This window comes from Lichenostomus cassidix, chromosome 1, assembly GCF_008360975.1.
Source record: "Lichenostomus cassidix isolate B80296 chromosome 1, HeHo_3.0, whole genome shotgun sequence".
Lineage (NCBI taxonomy): Eukaryota > Metazoa > Chordata > Aves > Passeriformes > Meliphagidae > Lichenostomus > Lichenostomus cassidix.
The window spans coordinates 113,251,235-113,277,662 of record NC_139479.1 but is presented as its reverse complement, the minus strand read 5'-3'; the positions used below and the strand labels follow the sequence as shown (position 1 = coordinate 113,277,662).

The following is a 26,428-nucleotide window of genomic DNA, read 5'->3' as shown; positions in this document are numbered from 1 at the left end:
AGCCAAAGACAACTAAAGATAGAAGTGTGGGTGAGATGGAAAGTTAATGATATCCCCCAGCAAGTTCCTGGCACATGTGCAGAGGCTGTTTCTCTTGGGCACGGATCATCCCTTCGTCTCTCCAGCCATGGAGAGAGGAGCCTCCTCAGGAAGGCTCAGAGGTGTAGGGCTTCACCTCTGTCTCTGCAGCCACATTTTCTTTTCTGGCAACCCAGTGTAGCTGAGACGCTTCATCAGAGAGAGAGGGTGCTAAAATATGATGAAAAGACAGATTGGTTTAGCGCCCCAGTAAAGAGATGAAAAGCAGAAGAGAAGCGCAAGAGATTTCCATAGCAACTGGTGCAGAGGCTCTGCCTCCTCTGGTTTGCTCTGAGTCACTGTCCGCGGTGGTTTAACTCTGGCTGGATGCCGAGTGCCCACCAAAGCCGCTCCATCACTCCCCTCCTCAGCTGGACAGCCGAGGGAAGACTGAAAAAAAGGCTGTTGGTCTGGATAAGGACGGAGAGACATCAGCCACCCACTGCAATCACGGGCTGTGAGAGCTGGTGGTGCTCACCAGGAGAAGGGAAGGATCCAGGGAGACCTGAGAGCTCCTTCCAGAGCCTAAAGGGGCTCCAGGAGAGCTGAGGAGGGACTGGGGACAAAGCATGGATGGACAGGACACAGGGAATGGCTTCCTACTGCCAGAGGGCAGGGTTAGTTGGGATATTGGGAAGGAATTCCTCTCGGAGAGGATGCTGACGCCCTGGCACAGGTTGCCCAGAGAAGCTGTGGCTGCCCCTGGATCCCTGGAAGTGTCCAAGGCCGGGTTGGACAGGGCTGGGAGCAGCCTGGGACAGTGGAAGGTGTCCCTGTCCCTGGTGGGACTGCACGAGCTGTAGGGTCTTTCCAACCCAAACCATCTGTGATTCCATGATTTGCCTTTCCTATCCGGACGCACGCCATCCCAGTCCCCACAAAGCGCGGGAAGCGATCCGGCGGCTCCTCCTTGTGCACACTAATGCATATTCATAAGGGGGCGTGGCCTGTGCGGAGGCGGGGCTCGCGCGCCTGCTCATTAATATGCACAGAGGGGGCGTGTCCCTCATGAATTATGTGGAGTGGGCGTGGCCGCCGGGGCCCTTCAAAGTGTGGGAAGATGGCGGCGGCGGCGGCGGGCGCCGGCGGCCGGGCCGCGGTGCGGGGGCGGCGGCGGCGGGGCCGGCCCGCGGCCGAGGAGGAGCAGGACGCGGTGGTGCTGGCGGTGGCGGAGTGCCCGGTGTGCCGGCAGGCGCTGGTGGAGGCGGTGACGCCGCCCTGCCGCCACTCGCTCTGCCTCGCCTGCTTCCAGCGCTGCCTGCAGGGCCCGGGCCTCTGCTGCCCGCTGTGCCGCAGCCGCCTCTCCACACGGGCCCGGCGGCAGCAGGCCGAGCCCGCAGCCACCACGGCCTCCGGAGCAGTAGGCGGGGAGCAGCGGCCGCCGGACCAAGGTGCGGCTGCGGCGGCGGCGGCGGCACCTGCGCCCCCCCCGCGCTGGAGCGGGAGGGGCTGAGGGGGGCGCGGGGCGGGGGCGTGGCCTCGGGAAGGGGCGTGGCCAGTGGTAGTCGCGGTGAGCGCGCGGGGGCTCAGCCGAGGGGGCGTGGCCAGCGCGGGGGCGTGGCCAGCGCGGGAGGTGCGATGAGTTTTCGGGGCTCAGCTGCCCCGAGTGCTGCGGGCCGGTGGGGCTGAGCCCACCCTGCTCTGCGGCACGGGGGATAGCATCATCCCCTGGAGGCGATGCCCGGCTGGGAGGAATGTTTCCCCACTTGCTCAGATGTTTTTGTGATAGGTTTGCCCCAAAAGTGAACGGTTCCGACAGTGCTGCCAGGAGTCGGGCGGGTTTGTGCTGCATCCAGACAGGAAGGGTTTTGCACCGTGGGAAGTCCTAGTCCCTTGTTGACATAAAAAAGGTCCATCGTCCCTGAGTTCGTGGCTTCTTGTCGCACGTTTCCTCCCTGCCTCCAAAGCTAGACTCTCTCCTCAACTCCTAGAAAACCGCTCCCTGTGTTTCCTTCAAAATAAATCCTCGTCTGAGACGGCGGCATTGCCCTTCCCTGATGGGAGCTGCTGGAGATGCCCACCTTGCCGCTGTCAGAACTCGGGATGCACCGGGATCTGTTGGTTGGAGAGGTGTTGCAGCAGTGCCCACTTTACCGACAGGGAACCCTGCAGAGCAGACAAGGATTTAAGCTACAGATAAACATCCTTTTAGCCCAACCCGTTCCTTTCCGAGCATGTTTCTGGTCTCCCGGTTCATGCTTGTGTCAGCACCCTCTAATTGGCTGCGGGAAGAATTGGCAGGATGAGCTTGCACAGCTTAAATTGGTGGTTTGAACTAACCCCGCTAACCTGGAAGAGGTTGAGGAAGCCTTCACGCAGAAGGATTTGCAGAATCAATGAACAGACGGGCTGTCCAGAGGGAGCCGCGCCAGAGGGCTGGGAGTGGTTCCTCCGGAGGAGGGACAGCGGGAACTCCCCGAGTCAATCTGTGCTCCAAGGCAGTGGGGTCAGTCATGCTTAAATGGACTCGGCATGGTCCAGGCAAGCTGGGATGAGAGCGTCCAGCCATGCTGCAGGAATGCTTGGGCAGTGTCTTAGTTGAAGAAGAGTGAGTTTTAATTCTCTGCTTCTTCTGAGATGTGTGTGGGACGAAGGGGAATGGCTTCCCACTGCCAGAGTGCAGGTTTAGATGGGATATTGGGGTGAAATTCTTGGCTGTGAGGGTGGTGAGGCCCTGGCACAGGGTGGCCAGAGAAGCTGTGGCTGCCCCTGGATCTCTGGAAGTGTCCAAGGCCAGGCTGGACGGACCTTGGAGCAACCTGGTCTAGAGGAGGGCTCATGGCAAGGGGTGGAATGAGATGGTCTGTGCAGTCCCTTCCAACCCAAACCATTCTATGATTTCATGACTCTGTTTGGCAGTAAGACACATAGTCATTGTGTTGGCTGTCATTTTCTGCCTGCCCAAACTCCCACTTGTGATGCAAGTTGGGCTCATACTGTGGGAATCAAAGGCAGATGATCCATGACAGACAGGGACCTACTACATGGAGAGAGAGAGCACTAGATGTGGTTTCTCCTGACATTAGTGAGCCTTATTGGAGGATGCCAGCATGGCTGAAGCTGGTAGGGAGACTCAAGCCCTGCTCAAAGCCCCCTGTCCTATTCTTCCATGATAGTGGGCTTAAGGAGCTCTTGGACCTTGGCCGAGGCTGAGGATTCTGCACTAGGTGCTGTCCAAATAGGTATAAAGTCAAAGTCTTTGTCATGACACTTGCCAAACAACACTGGATAGAAATCAGCAGAGGCACACACTCACCGCCTGCACTGTATCTTGGCGTGGGCTGGGTTTGCCTGACAGCTCCTGGGCATCTGATGCCCTTGGAGCTGCCCTCCTGCCTCCAGCCTGGCCCCAGCTGCTGCTCCAGAAGGATGCAGGTGGCCCACGGGTCCCACATCCTCTCTGTGGACATCTCCAAGTTCCACAGAGCACCTGGGAAGGCACCCTAGATGCTGGTGTGAGGCCAGACTTTGAGCTAAAGATGCAGTGCTGGCTGCAGTGCTTTGCTAAGGGAGGTTTCTTATATTAAAACAGTTGCTTGGTGAAAGTCTTGGACGGCAGAGAGGAGCAGCAGATGGGAGGCTTGGAGACTGCGGGTGTGTGTTTGAGGATTCAGTTGGCCGAGGAGAAGGAGCAGAACATGTTTGCAGCGAGGTGCTCAGCCTGATTTGTGAGAAAATAAGTGCATTCACATTTCAGAGAATCAGATTTCTTTTGTTTCTCCTCTGCCCAGTTGCGATGCACAGCAATCAATAACCGATGCTTGTGTGAGAGGGGTGGGGTGTTTTTGCCAGACTTGTAACTTGACTTCCCCCTCCTTCCTCCCAGTCTTTTTTTGGCAGTGGTTTTCCTCTTTCCCCGCTGGACCAGACCAGTCTAGTTCTTGAGCATTTCCTGGTGATTCCTTAATTTCCTGTCATTTCTGGTGTTCTGTACCCTGTCACTAGTTGTTTTTTTGTCTCGAGACCACAGTACTATGAGTTTGGAAACGGCAATCCTGCAGAAGCCTTTCCCTGCCTCGGGAAAAGGAGTGATTTGCTCCCCACATCAAACTGATTAAAGCTGACACCATCTCCTTTTTCCTCCTTGTCACAATGTTGTGTTGCTGTTGGGATGGGTTAAATTTAAGATTTCCTAGGAAGATAGGATAGGGTGCCTCCTTGGGATGCTGTGAGGCTGTCAGACGGCTTGCACCCCCATCCCTTTCCTCCTTGTCCTCTCTCCAGCCCTCCACAATACTTAAAGTATTTTTAATCTGCCACTCAAGCCATTTGTGAAAAACGTGATTTGGACCAGACCCAGAGCTAGCCCCAGTGGTCAGTGTGAGAGGCATGGCAGTGGATCATTAACTCTCGGAAAACAGTTTTCCAGCTGAATAGTGGTTATACCTGTGCTAGGGTCAGAAAATTCCCAACTTCTTGTTTTGTGTTTTGAAAACATTTAAGATTTCATCTTGAGCAGCTGCAAGTGTTAACTGCCAGGAGTTAAAAGGAAAAGTAGTGAAAGCCTCAAGGAAGCTGCAAAGTCTGCTGAAAGTTTCTGTGGCAGCTGGGGGCAAGGGGGATTCACTGCTGCCTGTGGCAGAGCTGAGATCTGCCAGATGGCATAGGTTTGGCAAAACGCAGGAGCCTCTGAACAACAGACAGGGAACCGAAGGGTTCTGAATCCCATTCAGCTTTACTTCTGCTCAGCCCCTGCTGCTGAATTTGCCAGATGGAGGTTTCTGAATCTTTTGCCAGTAAATATAAAATGTGCTGGTCAGGAGTGTGGCTCCACGGAGATGGTGTGTAAGATGCTTCCGAGCTGGCATGGAAAGGATGGAGTCCTTCAGGGGGATTGAGGCTGCAAGTCAGATGCCTCTTATAAAGAAAACCAGTGTTAAATAATTAAAAAATCTTTTGTCCTCTCAAATAGTGCAGAAATCAGTTGTTTTTTCCAAGACCGAGCACAATAGGATGCAACTCTTGTCTGCCAGTATAAAAAAGCAAGATGCCAGGTTTGATCCTGCCACTGCAATTGTTTTGGTGCTCTCACTGGGCCTGGAAGGAGCATCCTGGTGGCAGCCCTCCCAGCAGCCCTTCAGAGTCAGCTTCATTTAGAAACCAGCGCTGTTCACCCACGGATCACTTGAGAGGAAGGGCAAGCAGGAGATTTGCCACAAAATCAAGTAAAAAGCCTTTTCTCCCATGATTTTGCCTGCTTTGTGGTTGTCCTGGACTGTGGCACACATCAAACCAGCTGAGCAGCCTTGTCCTGCACCTGAACATCCAGAATTGGCATGGGGAGGTGTGATGCTCTGGACACCTGGTCTCTTCCTACCTGGCTGCATCCCAGTGTGAGGACTGGTCTGGTTCCACTTGGAGTGGTTCTGTGCTGACAGAAACATCCTTGGGTGCAGCATGGTTCTCCTCTGTCAGTGGAAGGGATCCTGCCCCTCTGCTCAGCCCTGGGGAGGCACACCTGGAGTGCTGTGTCCAGTTCTGGGCCCCTCAGCCCAGCAGGGACACGGAGCTCCTGCAGCAGATCCAGCAGAGGCTGTGGAGATGAGGAAGGGCCTGGAGCATCTCGGTGCCCAGGAAAGGCTGAGGGAGCTGGGGCTGCTCAGCCTCCAGAGGAGCCCAGCTGAGAGGAGCCTCAGCCCTGGGTGTCCCTGGGTGTCCCTGTGTGCAGGGAGGTCAGAGCAGGGCCAGGCTCTGCTCAGCAATGGCACCAGAGGAAAGGCAGGGAATGAGCCCAGGGAGCTCCAGCTGAACATGAGGAAGAACTTCTTTCCTGTGTGGTGACCAAGCACTGAACAGGCTGCCCACAGAGGGTGTGGAGTCTCCTCACTGGGATATTCCAGAGCCACATGGGCACAATGCTGTGCCCTGTACTCTGGGATGGCCCTGCTGGAGCAGAGAGGTGGTACCAGGTGACCCACAGTGGTCCTTTCCAGCCTGACCCATTCTGGAGTTCTGTGAAATGCAGATAGACAGCTGCACATACATTTTTGTTTTCATCTCTTTTACACAAATTGTTGGAACAGTTGGAAATGTGGGGTCTTATCTCTTTTTAACCCATCTGCAAAATATACAAGTTGGTACATAAACATACTATTGATAAAGTTGCCTCCACCTGGTGTTGGACCCCTTTAGCTAAACCACCACAACTTGACACATAAATGTTATTCCACTAATTCCACTAGTTAAAATTTCTTCCAGCTTGCTGAACCCAAGTGAGCAGTGAGAGTTGGCGTGGCTCGTCTTTCATGGTGCATGTTTCCCTCAGGTTAGCTCGCACCCCAGAGGGAAAAACTCCACCTTTTTAGCTCTGGAGACAAGCCTTAAACATTGAGAAGTAATTGAAGTTCGCTTCAGGCGAGTTACAGATTGCTGCTGCTCTTGGGACTGCTCTTGGTGGAAATTCAGCTTGATAAAGTTCACAAAGAGCTGGAACTGCTCAAGGACACAATTGAAAAAACATTTTGGGAAGCCAGTGGAAGGTTTCCAGCATGGCCGGTTGCAGGCGCAGAAGCAGGAGTGAGGAATGCAGCCTGGCCTCCCCAGCAGCAACATCGCTTGGGATTTGGATTTTTATCACATATGTAGGGACATTTGGGATGTTTTCCTTTAAAAACAAGCCTGGTTCGCACAGGCATGTGAGTAAGAGGGAATAGCAGCTTTTTAAATGAAAGAAAAGGCCTTGCAATCTATATGCTTAATGTTTGCTTACATGAGATTATTTTTCTGCCTTTGAAGCAAATATTAAAGAAATGCTTTGTGATTTGTCCAGCTCTGGCGCTGGCAGCATTCCCTTTTTAGAGCTCCAGAGGCTATGGAGTTCTCACTCACCCTCACCAGCAGGAGGGACTGAAGTTACAGGGCTCTCTAAGAACTTTCAAAGGGGAAACCAGGCGAAAGCAGCACAGGTGGAAAGGGGATTTCATCAGTCTGTAAATGGCATGTTTGGGCACTGGGGCTGTGACTGTCCCCATGGAGGAGGGAAATGTGGCTGTGAGCCAGAGGATGCCCAGAACAGTCGGCAGCTGGTCATTGGGTGTTTGATTCGCCCACCCTGCCGTGAGCCTTTCATTTTGAGCCAAATAAAAATGCTTCCTAAATAAGGAAAGTCCTATGAGGCGTGGCTGACAGAGATAGGGGGGAAAAGGAGAAAAGAAGGCTCGGGGGAACCTTTTCCCTCCAAGCTCCTCCTACTGAAGTGTGACTTGCCCAGACTTGCACTGCACAGAAGTGGGAGGAAGCTTTGAGGCTGATACAAGCAAGGGAGTCCTTTGGGAATAACAGGCTTAAGGGATGGAGGTTAAACTGTAACCCCGTGCCAGTGTGCTTTTGGTTTCTGAATTCCCGAGGGGAGAGGGAGGAAGTGGGAGCAGGACAGGGAATTTCTGCCAGACAGCATCCTGCCCGCCCAGCTTCAAAACACTGATCTGGGGAGTGCAGAGCAAGTGGAAAAAGGGCTGTGCTTGCTCCGGATCGGTGGGACAGCACTGCGAACGGCTGGAAGGGGATGTGGAGGGGAGATTCTCCAGAAAATAGGGAGTGTTCTCGATGCATTGGTGTCGATGGCAGAAGGGCAGGGGTGTAAATTCGCTGTGTGCCTGGGGTGTGTGGCTGCAGCAGCACCTAAATCCCAGGTTTATTGCTGGCACTCGAATTCCCTGTCCTTAAGGCCTGGGTTTATTCCTGGGACTCAGATTCCCTGTGACATCTCCGGGCTGTTACTTCACCCCTGTGTTTACATCCTCCCAGTGCTCCCTGATTGCTTAACTGCTTGTCAAGGACTCTCTCGAGAATCTCAAAGGAAACTCGGGAAGTGCAAAGTGGGATTACTTGGCCATCCTCCTCCCGATGTTTCTGTATGTTAAACAGAGCTGTGATAGCAGTGCTCGAATATAAACATCTGGGGTTGAAAAAAGTGCTGCAGAACCTCTGGTGCAGCCTGTGGAGATCTCACTCTTTTTGGGGAATAATGGCCATCACCAGTTATCCTGCCTGCACTAAAAAGTATTTCCTTTTTTCCCCTTCTCTTTCCAGACTTTATATTCAGAGCACCCATTAAATTAAGCAAACCCGGGGAACTCCGAGAAGAATATGAAAGCCAACTAAGGAAGGTCAGTATTCTGGGCATTTGTGTTTTTTCTTCCAACATAACTTGGATTTCCTGCAGGAATGCCATCCTACCTGTAGGGAAACCTGAAGGGCTCTTTTTTTCCTGTTCTGTAACAAAGGTCATTTATTCTCTTTATACTGTTCAGCCAGTTCAGGAAATGGCTGTAATTGAGCATGTAGAAGTCAAATTTTGCTGTCTTAGTCTACCTTCCAGAACATAGAAATGCACCTTCTTTGGAGTGACTTTTTGATTTTGGATATAATTCCATAAAGACTTTTGCAGCATAAGGCATCTCCTGCAATAACATCCTTCTCCTCAGAAACAAACTATTCCAAACTAGAGCTTTCTATTTATTTTTAGCCAAGAAAAAAAGTCATTTAAAGACCAGGAAAAAAAAAAAGAGAATAAAGGCTTTTCAGCTGGATTGGAATTAAAGTCCATGAAAATATTTTCTAGATTTTTGATCTTTGTGATCTTGTTTTCCCTTGAGATGGGTCCAACCCCTTGCTGATTATTTTACCTGCTGGTGAAAAGGAACCTGAGAGGTTTTTCACCATTGAAAAATTTTCATTGGGTTTTCACTTGTAGATCTCAACAAGTATAAAAAGGGCGGGAAAGCTGATTGATTTAGAAAAACAGTGTTTTCTGAGTAGGAAAATACTGCTTAGGTGATAGTTCAGGTAAATAACTAGTCTTGGAAACGTGTGTGTGTGAGGAGACAGTCAAAAAGCGTGGAAGGGTCTTCCCTGCTGCTTCTCTTTGTGTGGAATTAGCAGTGACACTCATGGGCAGTGTCACTGCAGGTTACTAAGATAACTTTGGCTGCCTGTTTCATTAACTGATCATAGGAATTGCAAACTCTTCTGCAATTCAGGTGCCTTGCCAGGGAGGCAAGGACACTTGGTGTGCAAAGTCGTGGGACTTGAAGCATTTTCAGCGAGGATTCTCTATGAAGTTTAAGGAATCACATTTGAAGCACGGTTAGGCTGCAGCTGAAGAGGTTTTTACACCTATAGCTTGACTTTAGCAAAATGATACCATGTGCAATCCAGTGCCAACACTTCTCCCTTCCCCACCAGTCAGAAGGAAATATTTTACCATGTTCCTGGCATTCTTGGCCTGGTTTTGTTTTGTTCTTGTTCAGCCTGCTGCCTTCCCCTTTTGCTCCCTGCCAGATGGGAGATAGGCTTCTTCTCTCTGCCAGCTTAAACTGGCTTTTTGTGAAGCTCAGCTGAAAGAGCTGTGTGGGAGGAGATTCTGTGAATCGTCATCTAAGAGGAAATGGCAGTGAAATTTTGCTGGTAAAATGACAACTGATGATGCAGCTACACTGTTTCCTTATTTGTAGAATCAGAATAGAATCACAGAATCATTTAGATGGGAAAAGCCCTCTGAGATGGAGTCCAACCATTTCCCCAGCACTGCCAAGGACACTGCTGTCCCATGTCCCCCAGGGCCACATCCACATGGCTTTTAAATCCCTCCAGGAGTGGGGGCTCCACTGGCCACCCTTTCAGAAAAGAAATTTTCCTTGATATCCAACCTAAACTTCCCCTGGTGCAACTTGAGCCTGTTTCCTCTTGTCCTGTCACTTGTTACCTGGAATGAGAGACTGACTCCCATCTGGCTCTGCCCTCCTGTCAGGAAGTTGTATGGAAGCAAAACTGTGACTGTTGCTGCTTATCGAGAGTTTCTTCATGTCTCAGAGCTTCTGAATTAGGCAGGAGGAGACAGGACCTCAGGTTTGGGAATCTGAGCATGTGTCTGATTGGGTTTCCATCCTTGTCTCAAGACACGGGGTTTCATCCCAGCTTCCCTGCCTGTGGAGTGGGGATAACCCAGGCTTTCCTCCAAACGGTTTTACATCTCCCAGATGTGAGTTGTTTTATCAGTCTGTACTCCTGACCTGCTTTGCAGCCTTTTGCAGTTGAAAACAAAGTGGTACCATAATTATGTACCAAATAAATTTTATTTGATGTGAATAATCTCACAATTTAATTTTTCTCAACTGGCTTTCAGAATGAGCTGAATATTTGCTGTCTGTGCAGGACAGCAAGATTGTTTTTTCCTCTTTTGTGCCCTTGGTGCTCTTGCATTTAATGTTTTTCCAGGGGAGGCTGTAATTTCTGTGTACTAAAACCCCAACTCATCCTGTCCAGCTGTCTTTCTATCACAAGCAAGTCTGTTGCTTGTAATCACACACAGTGGGAGGGAAACTCCTACCTGAGGCATGTGCTGACATGCAGCTTTGCAGAGCCAGGGCAGACGGAGCAGGCTCCAGGAGGGAGCAAACCTGGACAGTTTGTGGAGGGAAGAGAAGATACCAAACGTGAGTTTGCCAAACTTTCGGAAATAAATGTTAGTGTCAGGAATGATGGTCCTGAAATGGGCATTTCTTGAGTGAAAAATTACCGATTGCTTGTACAGCGTTTTTTTCTCCCTGCAGTTGCAGTGTCCAAAAAGGCTAAAATGTGTTTTCTGATAACTCTGCTGTTAATAGCAGCTGTTGATCCTGCAGCCAGTGTTTCAGAGATGTTACTCAGATAACATGAGGTCCTTCTCCCAAGGTGCATGTTTCACACTACGTTGTTTCAGTTTCTTGTCCTCCTGTCCCAGCACAGCATTGCCATGTCTGGAAGGAAATTTTCTGGGAGACATTTTACATTAAGGTTACTTCAAATTATTATTTTGTTCAATTAGTACAGATTTTATCATTAGATAAAATTCTGGACCTAAATTCTTTTTTGTATCCTATTAATTAGGATTGGGATCCTGTTGTTGCCTTTTTGACTTCACTGTCAGCAAAGCTCGGGTTGTCACCTCACACTAGTTGTGCCATGGGTTTGCCGAAAATCCTTAAATATTCCTGTGTGTTGTTACATATTCTTGTGTCTTTAGATCTGGGAATTGAGTATAATTTTATAATTTAGCCAGAAAAGTGAATATTTCCATGTAACTTCCTTCCACATGAGAAATACAGGAGGGACATGAGTGTTGGGTAGTATTTCAGCCAGCCAAAAAAAAAAATCTTTATGCTCAATCTTGATGTGAATTTGTTTTTCAGATGCTTCAGAAAAGGCAGAAACACTGTTGACATAGAGCAGACTATTCATCATGTCTGCATCATGTGGCCACAATCTATGTTAGTCAGACACTGTTGTAGTTATTGCTTGAGATTATTAATAGATGAGGAATTTAAAGATACATCTTAAAACAACTCTAAGCAAGGAGTCAAACCGGTCTTTGAAAATATTTGCTGAATACCCACAATCAGCCGAAGAGGAGAGTTTTTCCTACTTTGTTTTCCTCCTTGTTTCCCTCTTCCTCATCTCTGGGAGTTTGGATTCAGGTCTTCCCAATTTGAAAATCACAATGTGCTTTTCATGTAATGCCTAGTGAGCTCTGTTTTCTTTGTCATCCATATGTCCATGCTTTTGGGCTTTCCCCCTCCTCCATCAGGGGAGAAGAACGCTAAATATTTTTGGAAGAATGAGGAGTTGTTGCAACATCCCCCACTGCCTTTATGAGTTAGGGAGCCATGTAACACTGCAGCTTCTTGAGCACCTGAGATGCCTATGCCCAAATATGAGGAAAAACACAAGGATTTGAATTCCTGGTGCTGTGGTTGGTGAGCAGGATGAAGATGTGTCAATCAGACGTCTGGATAACTTCTGAACAGAGGGTGGATGGAGGAAGGAGGGAGGATCTGTTCTATATACAGATATATGCAGACTATTCCTGGGCTGTGTCTAAGTTGAGGAAGAGACAAGACACAAGCTGGGAACATGGCTGGGTGATAGAGGGAGAAGGGAGCTGGATGGTTTTATCCTGGGCAGGGACAATCAGATGGTGTTATCTGAAGTATGTTCTGCCGAGCCTGTTCATCAGGTGAACGTGGTGGAAAGGAGGAGAAAAGGGATGTTGTTGGTTTTGATAGCAGGTCTGAAAAAGAAAGGAAAAAAAAAAAAAAAAAAAAAGAGAGTCCTGACAGAAAAGGGGAGTTTGATTCCTTAGGTGAGGAGCAAAATAGTGCAGCAGGACAGGCAGCCCATCAGGGTCCATGTACCTTGTGTCCCAGATCCTGGCATTCCCTTGCATTTCTCATCCATGTTTGAAAATTAATTCAAGCTTTGAGCCTGGAGTCAACTGTCAGGGGTAAGGTGGCCTCCCTGGATCTTCTCCATCCCAACATGTTGGTGAAACAATGGGATTTCATCTCTCATGTAACTTTCAACATAGGAATTGCTGTATCTCACCTTTTATTTTAGGTAATGCTGCTTATGTGTCTGGAAATTGTGTGTGCTGTGTGTCAGGCCATTGGAAAGCTAAAATTGAAATATCACGCATTGCACAAAACTAGTTTGCACATTTTTATATGTAGTATGATCTTCTACAAGCAGAGAAAAGCTTTTGTCTCTCTATTTTAGAAAATGCAATGGCAAAGAAGGCTTTGTCCAGCCCTGGGCCTCATGGGTGCCTTTGTTGTTATGCAAAGAAGATAAAATCCATTATATTTGAGTAAAAAGCACAAATATGGTGTAGAAGCAAACCAATCTTCACATTTTGTGAGGGGGACAGTGCCTCTACCCTGAAGTAGAGAAATGAAGGCACAAAATTAAATTATGTAACCAGACTTTTGGTCTTGCCAGTCTGTAAGTGTAGGACTTTGAATTATAACTACTCTACCTCTTCTGTCATTATTCCAGCTGAGAGAAGAGAAACTACAAGAAGAAAAGACATCAGAGGATCTGGTGCACAAGTTCATTCTAGATGACATGGATGTAGGGAAAAGAAAAATGGAGGAACAGCAGAAAAAAGATGAATCTGCATTGCTGAAAGGGAATCAAGAGTGTGTAAGTAAGCTCATGCTTCTCCTTCCTGTCCACACATCCAGAATTTTCATTCTTTGGCTTTCCAGGATTCCTTGGATGAGTTTTTATAGTTTATGAAGGCTATGAGCTGGCAGATTATGAAGATCCATGTTAATGAGAACTGTCTTCTAAGGTTTGTTATGACTGCAGATGTTCTTGCAGAGGTTTCTGTCCCTCCTTTTGCCCTCTGCTACATGACTCTTCCAAACACAGCAGATCCCCTCAGCTTTGGGGATATCATTGGTGTTCAGGCTTGCATGCATTTCCATGAATCTTCTGCAGTGAGGTTGTACAACTGGAGTTGAACACATTCTTCATGCTGACTTTTGCCTATTTCCCATGTCATTTGGGAGACTCTGCAGGAAATGCTCTTAAAGTTTCCATTTGATAGGCTGACCCATGGGAGCTGAGTAACCAACACCCTGTAGTACCTTTGTTACAGAATTTTTCCCACATTTTCTTGATCAATAAATTGACTTTATTTGATGACTGACAGCTATATATAGGAGCTATGTGCTTATTTTTGTATTATTTATGCCTCATGCCCTCTCAATATAATCAGAAATGGGGGCTTTTGGCATCTTTAACACCTTTGCAAGAACAAGCTTTATTTTCCAAGTGATTCTTTTTGTTACACATCAGCTAACTCTTCCTTGATTGACTTCAGTTTCCTGAACGTCTGTCGGATTCCGAGAATGAGGAACCATTCCAGGGCAAGCAAACACATCGGTCAGCTTTTGTTTCCAAGACCAGTGCCTACTCCTTTGCTTTCCTTTCAGGGTAAGATGCTGAGACTTTGTTCAATGTTCTTTAAAGGTGGTCTTCTGATTTATTTTAAACACACTTGAGATGCTCTGATTCAAATGGTTGTTCCAATCTGAAATAAGTGGGTTTTTTTCTGGACTTCTGGAGCAGACTCATTGGTAGAACCTGGCGTCTGTCTGATTGCTTCCTGCCTGGGAGTTAAGGAAGTTAACATTCATCCCACAAAGGAGAAAAATCATTGCCTGTAGATTTAAACCATTAGTCAGAAATCAAAAGTCTGTAGGATGAACTCAAGAGTGCTGGTTCCTTCTCCAGCACAGATCTGAAGGGATAGCATCAGCCCCAAAGAGCTTTTTCCCTGGAAAGCTGTTGTTTGGCACAGTGGAAGCAGCTGAGTAACAAGGTGTGTTTCCACATGAGAAGGAAAGGGGTTTCCACAGCTTCCTCATTAGCATTGACCTTGATTAATTATGAGCTGTGGGCAGAGGTATCCATGTGTTCAGTGTGGAGTCCATGAACACAGACCAGGACTCTGCCACAAATCCGAGATTCCTGGATCCTTTTCCCCCGAGGGCATAGGAAGTACCTCTGCCAGCCAGGTGCTGCCAAGGCTGAGGCCTCTCCCACAGGTGGCTGCTGCCAGGGCTGTTGAGCTGGCTGTTCCTAAGGTCACAAACACTCTCCTCACCCTTCTGCTTTTCAGGAATTTAACCACCAAGGTGGAGAGGAGTCGGAGCTGCAATGACACCATTCAGGAGAGATCCAAGAGCAGGCAGAGGTCAGCCCCAGCCAACAAAACAAAGGTACAGGTGGCATCTGGAAACGGGTTCCTGTGTGTAAATGTTCTTATCTGAGGTTACACAGCACCAGTAATCTGTAGATATAAAATATAGCCTTTGTGGCACTGTGTTATCATCACAGGGCCAATCACTTCCCTGTGGCTCCCAATAAAACCTGCTGGGTTAGGAATTAGTAAGCAGAAAAGCAGACAGGTGTCAGAATTCTTGTGTAGCATTGGAGGCTAATTGGAAGTTGAAAGGGTTCTCATCAGGCTTTTGGTTTGTGATTCATTTTCTTTTTGAGGCTGAATCCCCAGCCAATTAAAGTTTAGGAAGATAATCCTCTCTTCCTTACCCTTTCCCTCCAAAGCTGTTTAAACAGAGCAAAACTCACTGCTTTCCTGACATCAGGGTACATTGGCACATTCATACTAAAGGAAGAGCCAAAAGCCTGGTCTTTATAGGATCATAGAATGGTTTGGGTTGGAAGGGAACTTAAAGCTCATCCAACCCCCTGCCCTGGGCAGGGACACCTTCGACTAGACAAGGCTTTTCCAACCCCATCCAGCCTAGCCTTGAACACTTCCAAGGATGGGGTAGCCATCCAGCTGCTCTTGCTAGGATGTTCCACCTTCTCACACTGACACCCCTCCTTCCTGAGCTCGGTTTCATCCCTGATGGAGGAGAGGGTTCAGTTCAGGAGATCCCATGAGGAACAGAAACCTGTGCAATCTGCCATCTGAGCTGATAGGAGCTGGACTGAGCCCAAAATTAGGATCCATAACTTACCTTCCCTCCCAAGACTTCCTTTTTTTTTTTTAAGTGGATGGCCTATAGACGTGACCAATTACAGTTGCAGTACAGGGTATTCCAAAAACTTAGTTTGACCTCAGAATAAGTGAGTAGAAAAAACTTTCTTTCCGACTAAGCAGGGAAAGACTGTCATTGTACAAACTAGCTGCTGGATAAAAATGTTCCATCTCAGTGCTAAGAATAAGACCATTTGCAGTTGTGTGTGTTCTTTTCTCTCTGACATAGTTGTGCCTGTATTGTGCCCAAGTGTAGCAGCATTAATGGACTGTCTTAGAGATGACAAGAAATGTTGCTCTTAATCACAGAAGCATCCAGGTTGCAAGTCCAACCATCAACCTACCACCAGTAAATGGGCTCATTTATCCAGGTAAAGAGGAAACACATTTCAAGGCCAGGTTGGACAGAGCTTGTAGGAATCTGGTCTAGTGGAAGGTGTGCCTGCCCATGCAGAGGGTGGAATGAGAAGGTCTTTAAAGTCCCTCCTCACCCAAACCATCCTGCAATGGTATGATTTTGCCATCGGAGTGCTTGTTACTCATGGCAAGAGCAGCTCTTAGACTGAAATAAATTTGACACCCAGGTCATGCAGGATTCCAGAGTCTCCTGCTCATGTCCCACATCAGCCATGGAAGGTGCTGTGCCCAGCAGGGGCTGTCAGGGGCAGCAGTGCACGGCAGCCATCCGTTCTCCTGTTCTCCTCTCGTGCTTGTCTGTTTGCTCCCCCGTGAGCAGCTGTCCCAGCTGTGCTGCCTTGCCTTGCAGGTGCTGCCTGTCACTGGTGCATCCACGCCGCTGCTCGGGGTCCTGTCATCCACGCAGAACCACCGCTGCCTGTCAGCCCCGGACCTGACGGCCGAGAAGCGCCTGCTGCTCAACGCCGTGTCCTCCCTGTCAGCCCTGCACAGGCCCGAGCGATCCATCAGCCCCGAGAGCAACGACAGCATCTCGGAGGAGCTCAACCACTTCAAGCCCATCGTCTGCTCCCCGTGCACTCCCCCAAAGAGGCTTCCTGATGGCAGAGTCCTGAGCCCCCTCATCATCAAATCCACCCCCAGAAACCTGAACCGGAGCCTGCAGAAGCCAACCACCTACGAGGCCAGTCCTAGAATACTGAAAAAATGGGAGCAGATATTTCAGGAGCGTCAGATCAAAAAGACTCTCTCGAAAGCGACCCTTACGTCCTTGGCTTCGGAGCCCACAGAAGACATCGTGGTTCCTGACATCACCAACTCCGGCAGTTGCACTAAAGAGCAGCCACAAGTGCAGGATGATCACCTTCTGCCTGACACAACGGGAGAGCCTCGCCCTGAGCTGGATTTCTTCCCTTCTGTCAGTGAAATGAAGCTGGGAAGAAGCAGTGAGAAGAACAGAGGTTCACAGGCCTTAACCTCAGATGACGGTGCTGCTGAACCAGACGTGAGACCGAGCGTAACCTCCCTAAACACACGAGTGGCTGAAGTCCCTGACCTAAAAGCGAATACATTCACGGACAAATCCTGCCTTAGTCTTGGCCCGAAAATACTGAGCAGAAGACTTATGGGTGTCAGCGCATCCCTGCCTGACAACAGCGCGCTCGCAGTCCCCGTCAAGCCATCGGGGAAAAAGCAGCTGAAATACCTGAACAACAGCGAGTTGATCAACGTGCAGAACAGCACGTGCAATTCCGTGGAGAACATCATCGGGGAGCAGCCGCCGCTGCTGCGCCGGGGCCGCAAGAGACGCTGCAAAACGAAGCACTTGGAGCACAACGGCTCCGTCAAAAGACTGAGGCACGCGGCAGGGGAGGTGGGCCTGCCTCCGGAGGTTCGGGACGTGGAGCAGAAGCTCCAGCAAGAGGAGGAGGACAGGAGGTTGGCCCTGCACCTGCAGCGGATTTTCGACAGCGAGAACAGGACAGTAGACAGGCGGAAAGTCCGTGTGGATCGGTATCTGCTGCGGTCCAAGAGCACTCTGGGTGCCAAGTAGTGCTGCTGGACGATGTTGCCTTTCTAGAGGACGATGAGGTTTATCAGATTATCTTATAGGAAAACTATTTTTTGCCCTACTTCCACCCACACAATTGTTTTCTCGTTTCGGTGGTAAGACATTTCTAGGTCCAGTTCTGGGAGAAGCCAGAGTCCTTTCAGACTTAAAAAAAAAAAAAGAGATAATGACAAAACAGATCCTCCGGTCCTCTCTGGTCCATTGGTCTGAAGGAATTGTCTGTCATCCCCGTGAATACACTGCAAGGCCTCCACACGCAGTCAGGAACACCTGGGATTCCCAGCTAGGAGGGTTGGGAATGTGGGGTATGAGGACCGTCCCTTGCCAAGGGAAGTCTGAGCTCTGCTCATGGAAATTGTCTGAGAGTGTTCTCCTCTCTGCCTGCCCCATTTTCTCCCCCAGGCTGCATCTGGTTGTGGGGTCAGGCTGTTATCCATGCTCTGTATTTCTCCTGGGAAGTTGTAAACAGAGCCCCCCAGTAATACTTCCAAATGAATGTATCCGACTGTCTGCACTAGCAGACAAGATAATTTGTCACTTTCTTGAAGCAGAAAGCCAAATGTAGTGAAAAGAAAGACCTAAAATAAGGATTTTACTGAAAAACCTGTCAGGGACTTGTAATATCATGTTAGTGACAGGACAGAGAGCTCAGGTGGAGCAGCTGGAGCCACACGCTGAGCCCTGGGACCCAGGGAGCTTTTCTCCCAGTCCTTTCCTAACCTAGCAGGTTTCCTGTTCTTCCCTCTAATACTGAAGAAAGGGAAATGCCAGCCAGGGAGTTTCAGGAATGTAATGTACCTTGCTCAGTGAAGAGCTCTCTCAGCACACCTAAGGCCTGTCCTTGCATGTCCCAGAGGAGGCACCCAAAAGTTCAGGCATTGCTGTGCTCTCCAGGCACCCTGTGGGACAGGAGCCCAGATGTCCTGGAGGGCTGCCCTGCCCCTGCTCCAGCTTCCTGCCTTCAGCTTCAAACCACTAAGAAAGCTCAGGTGAGCAATGCACTAAAAACTTCCACTTCCAGGCATGAAGTTGGGCCTGGAGCAGAGCTGGCTCACAGCCTGGGCTTGGTGGAGCACGTGTTCTCTGCCCAGACGTGGCAGGCCACCCTCTGAGTGTTTCTGACACTCATCCACAGATCAATTTCATGGATTATTTCCACTAACGTAGCTCAAAAAGCACTGTTCCAACTCTATCCATGGCAGCTGCCTTGCAGAGTATTCACTGGGACTCTTGGAGCCCACGGGACCTTTGTCCAGGGCGGGGGCTGTGGCATTACCCATCCTGCCCCACCAGGCAACAGGGGTGTTTTTGGGATGAGCACAGCGCTGGGGCAAACATCCCCATGGATGGTGGGAATTTATTTTTCGCATAAATAGGCAGATCTGACCTAAGACAACAGCATTGCCCAACTTCCTCTATCTGAACGTTGTTGCGTTTTCTCCCTCCATCTTAAATGGTCCAAAAGAAAACAGGAACTGGTTTTCACTGCAAGGACCCTGGCAGGTTTTTTTTTTCCCTAATTGAACTGGATTTAAAAAAAAAAAAAAAAGAAAAGAAAAGAAAAAAAAAAGAAATCTTATATTTTATTGGGTAAAATTTATATATTTTAAATACTATATTTCAACAGATTGACACTTTTGTTTTGAGAAATCTTATAGCAATGATTCCATAATATATATCTCTATCTCTGTATCTCCTTGCCACACAAACTACTGGATGGTTAAAATTGTACCTGGGGCTGGTGAGACCTGGCCTGCTCTGCCTTCCCGGCATTCCGGGCTCTCTCCTGCGCTGCAGCCTCAGCAGGTGCTGCTTGAAGCAGGCACTTTAGACCCAAACCGAATCCTGCTCCTCTTTCCAGCTGTGAATTAGGAGGAAATTAAGGAATTATGGCCTTGACTGGACCTAGAAGAACAGCGCAGAGAGAAGTAGTGATGGCCTGGATCTGACCTTGAAGCTCAGGAGGGAAAGCCACAGCTTTAACTTGGAATCCGTGCTGTTTTTCCCAACATTTTGAGCTAAAATATGCGCTTCCCAGGTGCATGTAGATTTAAGATTATTTTTACAGGCCCTCTTCTCTGCAGTTCATCCCTGGAGCCCCAAACAGACTTCCCTAAAGAGTTTCCTTTTTTCTCGTGGTGTTTGTGGGGGTTCAGCTGGGCCTGGGCTGCTTACGCCACAAAACAATAGATTAACACACTGAATGTATCTTTTCTTTCCCCTCTTAAACCAGATTTCACAGCCCAGTGCACCAGGCCAGTGTCTTAAATATCTTCTTTTGAAAAGATTTTATAAATATTTAGGGGGTTGTGCGTTAATTTCCTGATTCCAAATCCAAGCTAGACAGAAGTGCAGGAGGCAATGCCTGGGCTGGAGCTTGTCCCCAGCCAGAAAAAGCTGCATGGGACCCCTTGTGCTCCTGGCTGTCCCCAAAACAGAGATCCCAAGTCCCCAGGCATCGCACACAGGCCATGGCATCTGCGTCCGAGGAGACCTTTGGATGCGGAATCACAGTTGTGTCATGGAAGGGTTGCGGCGATGCAAAGCCAGGATGAATGTTTTATTGATTTAACACTCTCAAAGTTTGTATAAGCTTGCACAAAACAACAAATATTGTAAATAATTACACTCAAAAGAGCAGGAATTCCCAGCCTCTCCCCTGTAAAGGTCAGGAATGACGCTACCTTTGCCAGAAATCATGCCAGCTGAGAAGGAAAATACCTCCTGCTGAACGGTGGATTGCAGCACGAGATTAAACCAAGTACTTATTCACACTTCTCTGAAAGTCCTTTGTAACTCTCAGCCGCCTTCCCTCCAGGATGAAGGCTTCCCTTGCTGGCTGTGGGACAGCACGGGCGTGGGAGAGGAGTGTCCTCCCAAAATGTGAAGCTGTCTAATCTGGAGGGGCTGGGGGTGGTTCTGTGACAGAAGGACTGTGTCTGCCAAAGATGCCACCGACTCCTAGAAAGTTGCTCTCTGACCCCCTGGGGCTCTCTGCCGGGAAAAGCCGTACAGAAAGGTCCATGTTTGGAGTCAGCGAGATCAGATAAATGAAGGAAAAGTGCCAAAAGGGATCATGCCAGGTGATTGTATGATGTTGTTCTATATTGTCAGTATTTCTCTTCCAATGCTATTGTACATGCAGTGCACAGTAGTCATGAAGTGTAGCTTGAACAAGCGCTTCTTTGTATTTTCTCAGTGAAAGCAGAGGGGGAGATCGAAGCCTTAAAGACTCTCACTGATTTTAGAAAACAAGCCTTTAGCAATGCTCTGAGGGCAGGGCTCTGCCTGGGCCCTCCGACAGCCCTGTTCTGTCTCCCAGGTGTTCAGCAGAAGGTTGGCAAAGAGCTTGTCCAACGCGTGAGGGGAAGTGTTTCAGGAGAACCCTGAGCCCTCTCACCCGGCAGGGGACATGAGAGGAGAACTACCCACCGTCCACGACGGAGCCCCGCGGGATGTCCAGGGGTGGAAGCACAGCACGGAGGCTGGGATGATCCCCGCGTGTCGCACGTGCCTGACACAGCCCTGTCCCCTCCCCGTGGCTGCAAAACACCGCGACGCATCCGCTCTAGAGTTAGCCCTTCACTATGCAAACGGGAAAACCTTCGGCTGGGCACGGATGGGTGGTTTCCTTGGGATTTGCTGTCAAACTGTTCAAATCCAACCTAGATGTCGCTACACTTTTTCTCCAATAACGCTTTAAATCGTCGTGCTTTCGTGTTCTCCGCTCGCCAGCAGAGCACCGGCTGGCTACAGACTCTCGCGGTCGTTCTGGTCTCAGCTGAACCCCCGTGGCTTCACCTGAATGTGTTACAAAGCGATGGAAGGCACTGAAGGACCCTTGACTTGCATGTGTGAAATGTGTGAGTGGAATGACATGCAGGCGTCTGTCATGTTGTGGCTTCTGTTGTTTGAAACAGAGTAAACCCTGCTTGTGAAACAATTGTCACAAACCAGAAATATGCCAACAAATGTGTACAAATAACAGTGTACGTTTTAACAGCAACCAGGACTTGAACTGCAGGGCAAAGGCCGAGGTTCAAACAGAATAAAACCAGGTTCTGACAGTGAAACTCCCCGTCTCTTGCTGTGCTTGGAAACAAGCAGGATCCTACTGCTGCTTGTCCCAGACAGGTGAGGCTTGCCTCTGGCTGAAGGAGGTTGTGGAGTAATTGTAGAACCACAGAATCATTTGGTTGGAAAAGCCTCGAAGATCATTGAGTCCAGCCATTCCCCCAGCACTGCCAAGGCCACCACTGCCCCATGTCCCCAAGTGCCACATCCACACGGCTTTTAAATCCCTCCAGGGGTGGGGACTCAGCACTGCCCTGGGGCAGCTGTGCCAGGGCTGGACAACCCTTTTGGGGTTTTGCAGGGAAAGAAAGAAAAGGTGAAGGTGAGTACAAAGACACCTTTTCCACGTAGGGAAGCAGGCAGTAGTAGGCAGGGAAGATCCTCCACTTCTCCCCACCACTTGTCCAACCCCTCTGCTTCCAGGACAGATATTGGGTGGGGACAGATGAGCACACACCTTATTTTTCAGGAGCTGCAGAGCCTGGCAGCAAATAGCCATGGTTTTTATGTGCTGTTCGTGCAGCATTGTGGCTCTTTCAGTGCTTCCAAGTTGGAAGTTGCTGTCTGAAAACCTGAGATCAATCTTGTCCTGGAGGAAACTACATATTGTCCTCAGTGTTTGTGAGAGCAGAGGGAGCGAGAGAGGTTCAGGAACAAGTCCTTGAGCAGCCTCTGGCAGCATTCCCGGCCACACGGCGGTGCCAGCGGAGCTGGAAGTGGAGAAAGGACAGCTTGACTACATCCTGCTGCAGATGCCAGGGGTTCAGACAGGATGGGCGGGCAGCATCAGCCTCTCCCTGCCCACACTGAAACCACAGCTCAGCCACACACCAGGGCTGCTGCATCCTGTTGGAGATTATAGAACCAAGGTCATCGAACCCCCCAGCACTGCCAAGGCCACCACTAACCCGTGTCCCCAAGTGCCACATCCACACGGCTTTAAATCCCTCCAGGGATGGGCACTCCACCACTGCCCTGGGCAGCTGTGCCAGGGCTGGACAACCTTTTCGGGCTTGGAGCAGCCTGGTCTAGTGGAAGGTGTCCCTGCCTGTGGCAGGGGGTGGCACTGGATGGGTTTTGGGGTGGCTCCCAGCCCAAATCCTGCGATTCCATGACACGGACACCCTCTCCACGTTACCGGCATCGCGGGAGGGCGGACTGCATTTCCCAGCGTGCCGCGCGGCGCCGGGGGGGCGGGACTTCCGCCCGCGCGGCCAATCAGGGGCGCCCAGGTGTCGCGGGCGGGGCGGGGGCGGAGGCGGCGAGAAGATGGCGGCCAAAAGCGGCCGGAACGGGCTCCTGGACAAGGTACCGCGCGGGGGGCTCCCGAGCGCGCCCCGAGCCTCCCCCGCCCCCGCCGGGCCCCGGGCAGCGCCCTGCCAGCCCCGGGCATTCCCCCGCCAGCCCCGGGCATCCATCCTTGGCTGCTGGGCATCCCCCTCAGAGCGCCGGGCATCCCCGCCTCAGCCCCGGGCATCCATCCTTCACCCCAGGGCATCCTCCCCCTAGCCCCGGTCATCCTCATCCCTGAGTATCCTCAGCCCTGAGCATCCCACTCAGCCCTGAGCATCCCCTTCCAACTGCTGTAGATGCTTTCATGAGGAAAAATAAATAGCGGAAAGAATTTTGCCCTGTTCTCTTACGGCAAAGGGTTTGGCTTCCAATTACCACGTGTGCTAATAAACCCTGGAAGAAAACGCTTCAAAAAGCAGCCACCTAAAATATTTGGTACCGTGCACTGATGTGAGAGCTCTGTCCCAGTTCTCCATGATTTTTATATCCTTCTGGCCGCTGCTTTTGTGCCTCATAAACCTGGTGGACATGCAGTGACATTCACTGTGTACCTCGTAATTCCCACATGCCGAGCCTGGGGGATAATTGGGCTTTTCCCTGTGCGGCTGCAGAGAAAGCAGATCGAGTTTTACATCATATTTTAAAGTGGTTGTGTTCCTTCCAGAGGAGAGAGAGGAGCTCTTTGGACTGGTAATTAATCAGCCCAGCTTGGGAGCTTCCAGAGCAGGAAAATAATGTGAATGAAATTGATGATTCCTTTACTGACAGCTAAAATTCCAGCTCTAGTCACTCAACTGTTTGAAATAAGGGATGACTTAGGATACTCAGGGCTTGGACTTGATGTGTCACCAACAAATAATGTAGAATGTGGACCCCTTGGAAAAGCTGAGCTGTTGTGTCTGGGAATTGTTACTGGGGAGGGACCCATTCCTGGAGGAAAGTAGAATATGGAAGAGTGACAGAGTCCTTTGCTTTTGTTTTGACTGAAATCTCTTGTTTGTGCCTTTTAATTCTCCCCTTGCACACAGATAGTTGGGGGTTCTCGAAATTTTTCTCCATCCCCCCAGAGTCCATGTGTAGCAGTGTGGCTGGAGAGCAGGAATACATCCAAAGGCAGGAAGTCAGCCCAACTGTCACCTCCTGGGGATGGCAGCAGCAGCAGCAAATGTGGAAGCAAAATTAGAGTAAGCCTGATGTCAGAAACCACTTCAAACCTGTGACAAGTTGTATGAGCTGAAACCTGCCCAGGGAACGGGTATGGTGCTGCTCAGGCGACTTTTGGGTCCCAGTTCCCTCTGTGTCTGGCCAGGTTTTCCCAAACAGGCAGCAGCTTTCTGGTTTGCCCCCTATCTTGGTGCTCACAGCAGGAACAGGCACACTGGGATGAAATTCCCCTCACTCCCTTTGGTTTCATTGCAGTGGAAGATCGATGACAAGCCAGTAAAAATTGACAAATGGGATGGGTCAGCTGTGAAAAATTCCTTGGATGACTCCGCCAAAAAGGTACATTCTCTCTCTGCTGAGCTGCCCCTCTTGGGAAACTCTCTGATTTTCTTTTCTACATTTTGGGGGCTTTTTGTGCCCATATCCCATGCCGGGTCTGTGGCATCTCTTGTGATTCCCATGTGCTTGTGCTTGATCAGGATCCACTAACAGGATGTGTCTGACACAGACATTAATTCCCCATAAACTTTCTGCTCGGTTTACCTGTCCCACTGGGATTGTTTCCTTCAAACCCTTCCCAGAAACAGTGTGTCAAAACCCCACAGTGTTCCTGAAAAGTACGCAAGAGACTCAGCTGCCTGTTTCTCCCACAGGTCCTCCTGGAGAAGTACAAATACGTGGAAAATTTCCGTTTGATCGACGGCCGCCTCATCATCTGCACAATCTCTTGTCTCTTCGCGATTGTGGCTTTGATTTGGGATTACCTGCACCCTTTTCCTGAATCCAAACCTGTTCTTGCCTTTTGTGTTGTCTCATATCCTTTACAGATCTTGTTTTGGTTATACCAAAAGGGTTTGATTTTCCACATGAACAAAACCCTTGTGGATATTCCCATTTTCGGGCCTGTGGGAATTGGACTTCCTGTCGTGTGGAGATCAGCTGATAATCAGACAGTTTCATGTGATAGGAAAATTCCTGCGTGTCTGGGTGTGATGCCCCCAAATTTGGGTGATCTGAGGACAGATACTTTTTTTTTCTATCCATAGTCTGGTTACAGATATATTTGCTTTTCCCTAATAACCACAGGTCAGATGGTGAGAGGGGAAAGAGGAAATTCTTGCCAGCAGCTCTGTGCAGAGTGATCTGGACAGGCTGGAGGAATGGTGGATTTGGGGAATGGTTGGACTCACTGGTCTCGAGGACCTTTTCCAACCTAAACAATTCTGTGATCCTAAGGAATTTTGTTGCTCCAGGCTGTTCTGGGTGGTTTTCAGAACAAATGGGTGATTTATCTTGCAGCACTTGAAATTACTTCATGCCAAAAATGAGAAGGAGGAATTGCTTGGTCTGTGCTTAGGAGGAATGCCCAGCGACTCCTTCTGTGGCTTGTTCAGTCTCAGCTTTTCCCACTATCTCCCAGCAAATGTTAAGAGAATCCCAGACTGGTTTGGGTGGGAAGGGGCCTTAAAGCTCATCAGGTTCCACCCCCTGCCAGGCAGGGACACTTCCACTAGGCCAGGTTGCTCCAAGCCCTGTCCGACCTGGCCTTGGACATTTCCAGGGAGTTAATAATAAATTATCAGAGTTAAAATTTATTACTTAATTTCTCATGCTAATGAAGCATCAGCCTAACATCATCTTTGGATTTAAAATGTCACGAGAGGTGGTTAAACAACAATGTCTGAGGGGATCCAAGTGACTTCTCTGCCTAATTTCTGCTTTGCCCTGCACCTCCTTAATTTCCTTGACTTTCTCTGCATGTATTTTGTGATGATGGGCATCCTGACCATTTATACCTCATATAAAGAGAAGAGTATTTTCCTGGTGGCCCACAGGAAGGACCCGGCGGGGATGGATCCCGACGACGTCTGGCAGCTCTCCTCCAGCCTCAAACGGTACCGTTTGCTCCGGCAGCCCGTGCTTAGCCAGCAGGCAGAGCTTCCATCCCTCCCACACCTGAGGGTCACCCTAAATACTGCCTTTCCTTTTCAAACCTGCAAATCCATTCTGCTCCATCCAAATCCACGGCCCAATCTAGGAGTGGGAGCGGCTCCAAGTGGTATTCTGACACAAATGTTCACGTTTCGCTTCTCTTTAATGCAGAGTATAAAAGCATTTAATTGTGTTCATTGTAGTGCCCACTGGGGAGACCTCCAGTCCAGGAGGGTTTTCCCCTTAGACAAGAGGGGGATTTCTGTCCCGACTGGGATCCTGCTCTGAGGTGTGTCTGCCCTTGCTGCAGGTTCGATGACAAGTACACCCTGAAGCTGACGTTCATCAGCGGGAAAACCAAACAGCAGAGGGAAGCCGAGTTCACCAAATCCATCGCCAAGTTCTTCGACAACAATGGCACGTTAGTCATGGAGGCCTACGAGCCAGAGGTGTCCAAGCTGCACGACAGTCTGGCCCTGGAGAAGAAAACAAAGTGATTTCGGAGCCCGCCCGCCTCCCGGGAACGTGCTAAATTAACACCAATAAAGTCAAATGGCAAAGAAAGTGAA

At 49.5% G+C, this 26,428-nt stretch overlaps 2 protein-coding genes across 4 annotated transcripts; both read left to right on the top strand.

The window, feature by feature from the left end:
- Positions 1-1,122: 1,122 nt before the first annotated feature.
- RNF169 (ring finger protein 169) lies at positions 1,123-21,469 on the top strand. Its single transcript, XM_085077433.1, has 6 exons — positions 1,123-1,469; positions 8,110-8,186; positions 12,892-13,038; positions 13,724-13,836; positions 14,525-14,624; positions 16,176-21,469. The coding sequence occupies exons 1-6, from the start codon at positions 1,139-1,141 to the stop codon at positions 17,376-17,378; spliced, it is 1,971 nt and encodes a 656-aa protein (XP_084933559.1). The 5' UTR covers positions 1,123-1,138; the 3' UTR covers positions 17,379-21,469.
- A 1,201-nt stretch (positions 21,470-22,670) lies between these two features.
- SPCS2 (signal peptidase complex subunit 2) lies at positions 22,671-26,428 on the top strand. Of its 3 annotated transcripts, none has more exons than XM_085077404.1 (6): positions 22,676-22,778; positions 23,792-23,947; positions 24,183-24,266; positions 24,581-24,741; positions 25,688-25,822; positions 26,170-26,428. In XM_085077404.1, exons 1-6 carry the CDS (start codon positions 22,740-22,742, stop codon positions 26,354-26,356), a joined length of 762 nt encoding a protein of 253 aa, XP_084933530.1. In that variant the 5' UTR covers positions 22,676-22,739; the 3' UTR covers positions 26,357-26,428. The 3 variants fall into 3 exon arrangements, with proteins under 3 accessions (XP_084933548.1, XP_084933530.1, XP_084933538.1); XM_085077412.1 differs by having other exon boundaries at positions 22,699-22,778; positions 23,831-23,947; XM_085077422.1 differs by lacking the exon at positions 23,792-23,947 and having other exon boundaries at positions 22,671-22,778.

What these genes read in the sequence shown, in the direction of transcription:
- RNF169 (XM_085077433.1), top strand. Translation starts at nt 1,139, where the DNA reads ATGGCGGCGGCGGCGGCGGGCGCCGGCGGCCGGGCCGCGGTGCGGGGG. An exon ending in TCCTTTGCTTTCCTTTCAGG is followed by an intron (nt 13,837 to 14,524) that starts GTAAGATGCTGA and finishes TCTGCTTTTCAG; the next exon opens with GAATTTAACCACCAAGGTGG. An exon ending in CCCCAGCCAACAAAACAAAG is followed by an intron (nt 14,625 to 16,175) that starts GTACAGGTGGCA and finishes CTTGCCTTGCAG; the next exon opens with GTGCTGCCTGTCACTGGTGC.
- SPCS2 (XM_085077404.1), top strand. Translation starts at nt 22,740, where the DNA reads ATGGCGGCCAAAAGCGGCCGGAACGGGCTCCTGGACAAG. An exon ending in AATGTGGAAGCAAAATTAGA is followed by an intron (nt 23,948 to 24,182) that starts GTAAGCCTGATG and finishes GTTTCATTGCAG; the next exon opens with TGGAAGATCGATGACAAGCC. An exon ending in CTTGCCTTTTGTGTTGTCTC is followed by an intron (nt 24,742 to 25,687) that starts ATATCCTTTACA and finishes CTTTCTCTGCAT; the next exon opens with GTATTTTGTGATGATGGGCA.